At 43.8% G+C, this 6,000-nt stretch overlaps 1 protein-coding gene across 1 annotated transcript in view; it reads right to left on the bottom strand.

Annotated features, from left to right (window-relative positions):
- The window catches only part of LOC139583985 (pleckstrin homology domain-containing family G member 7-like), a 45,254-nt gene extending 39,474 nt beyond the window's left edge, over window positions 1–5,780 (bottom strand). Inside the window, exons 1-3 of the mRNA XM_071415476.1 lie at window positions 5,415–5,780; window positions 3,273–4,053; window positions 2,164–2,186 (exon numbers count right to left, since the gene is read on the bottom strand). Coding sequence (XP_071271577.1) covers window positions 2,164–2,186; window positions 3,273–3,923 — 674 coding nt within the window. The 5' untranslated portion in view covers window positions 3,924–4,053; window positions 5,415–5,780. The remainder of the gene's footprint in view (window positions 1–2,163; window positions 2,187–3,272; window positions 4,054–5,414) is intronic.
- Window positions 5,781–6,000: the final 220 nt, after the last annotated feature.

Below are 6,000 nucleotides of genomic sequence, written 5' to 3' on the forward strand. Positions count from 1 at the left end.
TACTGCACCATAAGTTAGACTTGGAGTACAGACTTTCGCTGTGCTTGGTGAAAGGTTATCTAGAAATGATGACACCATAAGGAAGACAAACAGCTGAAAATCAAAGGCTGTTTATGATGGCGTAAACAGAACCCACAAACAGGAACAGTTATACAACTACAGGGAACGGAAGTATGTTGGTTCTTGATTTTATTTTATGGTCTGTTACCAAAATGTCTCACCCTATCCAAAAAGTCTACCCATTGTCATACTCCTTGGATTGTATGGATGACCTCAGGAAACTGCTGTGCATCTGTAATGGTATGCTTATATAACCAGCCGTACTTATCTTATGTAAACCACCAACAGAAGAGTGACTGACTGGAGTGTAGATGAGGTGCAGCAAGCCAATGTGTACACCTCAACGGTGTACAATGAGACCCGAGTAATGTGGAATGTTAGTTCCCTCCTGGCCACTCCCCTGGCCGCCTCAGCACAGATAATACCTCTGAGTGCAACTACTGTTCTTTGTCCTCTCTAGGACTATCTTCTCTTTAATAAACTAATATCAGTCATGGTAGTGTGGACCCTGGCGCATCTTATGGGCCTTATATGTATAGGCACACAAAGGGGGCTGAGTTAACAATACATAGCTCAGTTGGTAGAGCATGGCGTTTGTTACACCAGGGTAGTGGGTTCGATTCCCAGGACCACCCATACGTAAAATGCATGCAACCATAACTGTAAGTTGCTTTGGATAAAAGCAACTGCTAAATGGCATATATTATATATTATAGTTAACCAGCACCTTGAGCAGGCTATACGTCTTACAGTAAATGCAAGTGGATGATGATGGTGGTGGTGGTGGAAGAGTACTGCATGAGGATCTGTCAAAAACAGTTCAGCACTAATTGCAGTTTATTTCCAAGCAGGTCACAAAGACATCATGTCTCATTGTGGCCAGTCAGAATGCCCTCTGTGCTTCGGCCCGTCTGCCACTGAGTCGAGCCCCTGCAAAGAGGGGCACTTCGTCCCCCAAACCACCCCCCTGCAGCAAAATAACGATGCCCGAAAACAAAGCGGTTCTGACCAATGGTCTTGCTGATCCCTGCCAACATGTGGGGGGAAATGAGGGGGATGGTGCTAGGGTGTAACTATAATAATTACAAGGACAATAGCTGCCTAATTATCCAGTAGAAGAGCCTTGCCTGGGCGGCCCATTAGGAGGGGTGGTGGTGGTGGAACTGCTGGCAGTCGAGGAAAAACAGCATTAATGAGGGCTAGTCTCGTCCACACATACAGATGTAGGATGCTAATTTGATCACCCTGTTGCATGAAAACTTTGTGTATTTTAAGTTTTAAAAAGGTTTTTGAAGATTGTAATTTCCACTTTGAATTTTTTCCCTTATGAAAAATGTATTATATTAATTATAATCCACATAATAATTCACATTTCCTGTTGCTGTATGATTATTTTCCTGCTGTACCAAACTGGCTCAAATTAAGATCTTACATCTGTAACCATGGGACTCTCATAACTACACCCACTGAGCTTATGCTGCTCTGCAAACAGTTTCACCAACAAACCCAAAGCACAACGAATATACAATGGAGCTCCCTCTACTCTGGGTCCAATCTTATTTTGCCGTTGAGTGCCAAATGTCCAATGAGCGGATGTAATTCAGGCAACAAGGCCCAGCTTGGGGACATTTTTCCCTCAAGATGTTTCCATACAAACAAACAAATCCTGGGATCACTGGAACGGTGAACAAATTAGAGATAGCAAAAGAAAGGAACAACACGGTTTAGGATGCAATCATGCAAATTAGAACATTTGGCTCAAAAATAGTTTGTTCACTGAATGGAGAGAAAGTGGAATTGTCTCTGTTTTGGTCCCATTCGTGCTGGGTTGTATTCATTAGGGCACACCATAGCAAAACATTTTGCAACGGAAAACAGTCAGTTTTGTTCCGTTTGGAGCCTAATGAATACAACCCTGGTTTCCTATATGTGTGCCATAGTTCAGAGTTAGTTGGTTATAGGCAAATTCCCCTCCTGCCATGCAAATAATGTCCAGGTAGTATATGGTAATTGCAGGCCACAGTGTAGGTATTTTTGCCTAAACCAAGTGGGGACACAGATAACACTCAAATCACTCTGTGGACTTGCGGGTGGCAGACCTACCTATTATGGCAAGCCTCCTTGTCCTGTAAAAAGAGACAAAGGCAGCTTGGTTAGGATAATTATGTTGAAAATGGCTTGTTATAAAACAGATACTAATGTGAAAGGGCAAACACATAGACAGTGAACAATAGGACAGGATATCTACTGGATCTAAACATTAGGGGTTGGTTTCTCTGGCACAGATTAACCTTACTCTTGGCCTAAGAAGTACATTCAACAGAGAATCTCCATTGAACATGCTTTTTAGTGCAGGACTAGGTTAATCTGGGTCCGGTTAACCAGCCCTAGAAGGTCAATGATGATTTAAGAACCTTGAGTGTGATGGACTAGAGAAACCGAAGGCCCTGGCTGATTTCAAAGGTGTAGAAACTCTTGCAGAATACACAACACTAAATCAACATTACACAGGCCTCCTGCTCCTACATAACATGGATATATCACTTTCAAACAAACAAAACATTTCAATCTCTTGAAAAAATATTATCTAGAGAAATGTCAAAAGTGTTTTCATATGGTCGTTAGAATTTGAATAGCCCAATTAGCCCTTGACTATCTACAGAGAATGTTGGGACTCTATTGAGAATGGCCGGGTAAAACGCTGGGAGGCCAATGAATAGATCCCCCCCATTAATTTAGCCTACTGACATCTCTATTACTGCTGACAGTGGTGAATAGGAGGCCTGTGGAGGAGCCTTGCTGCCTTGCTCTGTGTGTGTGTGTGTGTGTGTGTGTGTGTGTGTGTGTGTGTGTGTGTGTGTGTGTGTGTGTGTGTGTGTGTGTGTGTGTGTGTGTGTGTGTGTGTGTGTGTGTGTGTGTGTGTGTGTTGTGAGAGAGGGAGTGAGGGCTTGCTGGGTGGTGGGGCTGTGCTGAGCTGTCAGTGCATTTACTGCTGATTCATTTGCAGTCAAAAGCTGACTGTGAGCAGCCACCACAGGAAGCCAGGGAGAATGGCTGTTACCCAGGAGGAATGTGGTGTAGCTACTGGCTATCTGCTTTATAAGGCTCAGATTGTTTTTTAAATATATATGATAAAGCCACAGTGTGGCATATGGCCACCATTCATGCTCAAATGAAAGTTCACCATTTTGGTGATCATAACATTAACTCACCTGATCATCGCTATCATCAGGAAATGCAAAGTCTTTACTAACACTTTGCACACTCCGTGCACCCAGAGATCCTTGTCTCGTGCAAGTAATACCATTGTCAAAAGTCTTTGATCTATGCGATCTGCTTTTCCCCCAGCCTGCGGATGAATTGGGCAGATTATCGAGATGGTTTTCTCCAACGGGAGGGGGGCTGGCCGCCAGCGGAGACTTGTGCCTTTGTACTGGGGAGAGGGGACTCAACGGGGACGGTGTATCTTCCATACCCGACTCCTCCTGTGTGCTGTCCATCCTCACAAGGTCCCGGAAGTCCACCTGCGGACGTCGCGTGCTCCTCATCCTCCTCAAGGTCGGGGAGGTGGAGATGCGAGCCGGGGCCTGTCGGTCAAACTGGGTGAGCAAGCCGTCTGCCTCGACCAAAGACGTGTGTTTCAGTTTGGAGTGCGTTCTGGCCAAATCTATATGCATGATAAAGGGGTTACTGGTCTGCGTCTCCTTTTCCTCTGTGGGTTTTGAAACAGTTTGCGTTTCGACATTGGTCACAACCGTCACTTCCATGTTCTCGTTCTCTAGCCACTCAATGTAACTCCAGTCCAAGCTTTTCTCTGCATCCTGGCCATTCTCGCTCACTATAACCTGTTTCAGCATAGACATCTTGCGCAAGACGGCATTGTAGGCCTAATTATGTCAGGAAAATAGTGTTCCGTTGGTCCTTTTTTCCCAGGTGTGTTGGGGTCAGATCATCCACTGGCAGTTTAGCAGCAACGACGTTTCAGAGACGTTTCTGTGGAATAAAAATGTATCTGCATTAGGTCTAATATAATAAATAGCCTACAAAATACAAAGCAGTCTAGGCGAGCCGTCAAGTCATAATCTTTTTTGTTCAGAGTTCAGTCCACTCACGTTGTGAAACAGTGAAATTATGGATTTGAAAGCTGCTTCTTTTGCCGGCAGAGGGTGGGGGTAGGGGAAGTTCCCACTAAGCACTGACCTACGCATAGCCACGGGAAGGTGTTTGGGTGTGGGGGTGCTGTAGAAAGTATTTGTTGTGCCCGCGTTGTAGATGGTTATATCGGTCCGCTAATACAGGACTAGTAAAGGACCACCTCACTACTTTTGTGAGAATGTAAAAAAATATATATGTTTTTGTTTTTTGGGGGGTCCTACTTCCCGTGGCTATCGACCGACGCCAACTCTTGTTTTGGTCCTGTCCAGACCTCCTTTTTTCCCCTTGCTTTTTTGTTGTGGTCTGGACTGGCCTTGAATTCAATGTCAATGGACGCTGATTTTTCTGAAGAATCTCAAATATACAATATATTTTGATTTGTTTAACTGCTTTTTGGGGTACTACATGATTCCATATGTGTTATTTCATAATGTTGATGTCTTCACTATTATTCTACAATGTAGAAGAAAAAGAACTTGAATGAGTAACGTTAGGTGTTCTAAAACGTTTGACCGGTAGTGTATTTTAGACATCTTTTCAATGTAGTTTTGCTTACTGGGTTATCTTACAGTTGGTGTTCATAATATACTATAGATACAATCTCTAACAAGTTTCAAGACTACAGTTGCCCGTAAAAACCTGTAGTTTTACCTTCCTCATTGTCAATAGCTATGGGGTTCAAAAGCCTACTTATAACAACCCAAAGGTTTTATTGTTGAATACAGCGCAACAGTTTAACTGTGACGCTGCACTACTGCAACATTGTATCAGTTCAGTGTCACGCTTTGGCAGTTTATAGCGTGGGAAAAGGAAGGTACAAGACCCCCGTGCACCTGATCCAACTTTCCCATACTAGTCATTATGGAAACAAATTTAGACTTTTACAATGGGCCTCTCCAGGCCATGTAAAGTGCTATTTAATCAACTCAGGTAGGATTGTTTCATTAGAATTCCCAACAGTAAAATGATTTAGTGACTGATTAGCTCTTTGTTGTTGTCGCGGTGTGCGGGCTGCAGAAGAGCACCCGCACGCACACCCACGAGGTGAATACCGTGGGGGAAACATTATAAACTAGGCCTAGATTATCTAGACTACAATTATTATTAACCAACGATAGGCTAAATAATAACAAACTATTCACATGACAAAAGTTAAAAAGGAGTCGAATGAAGAAGAGCAAAGCTCTGTGTTTACTCACGGCCGTGTGTCCTGTCTCCGCAATGAATCATCCGCTGCGCTTGTACTTTAGCGACGATTTCGGAGTGCCGCGCTCGGGGTTGCTCTGTCATGTCAATGTGACCGCCCTGGGAAACAAAGTGGAGCCAACTCCTGGCACTAGTCTCGGCCGCTGTTCTTTATGCCTGGGAAAGATTTCGTGCATGGGTGCCCAATTGTTTCCTACCCGAAATGTAAATGTGTTATGAGTCAATTAGAAAGCTTAGTTCAGACAATGAATAGGTCCGCGATGTTATTGTGGCAACCAGTATAATTCGTGGCTTGGACTGGACTAAAAGAGGGTTAAAATGTATTCATTTTTATCCAGCATCCTGAGGTGAAGCAAAGGTGTGTGTGTGTGTGAGTGTGTGTGTGTTTATGTGTGAGTGTGTGTGTGTTTATGTGTGCGTGTGTGTGTGTGTGTGTGTGTGTGTGTGTGTGTGTGTGTGTGTGTGTGTGTGTGTGTGTGTGTGTGTGTGTGTGTGTGTGTGTGTGTGTGTGTGTGTGTGTGTGTGAACAAAGAATGCCATAGTCCAAAAATCCTATAGGATTAGTTGTTTATTTTCAGA

Source organism: Salvelinus alpinus, chromosome 9 (genome assembly GCF_045679555.1).
Source record: "Salvelinus alpinus chromosome 9, SLU_Salpinus.1, whole genome shotgun sequence".
Taxonomy (NCBI): domain Eukaryota; kingdom Metazoa; phylum Chordata; class Actinopteri; order Salmoniformes; family Salmonidae; genus Salvelinus; species Salvelinus alpinus.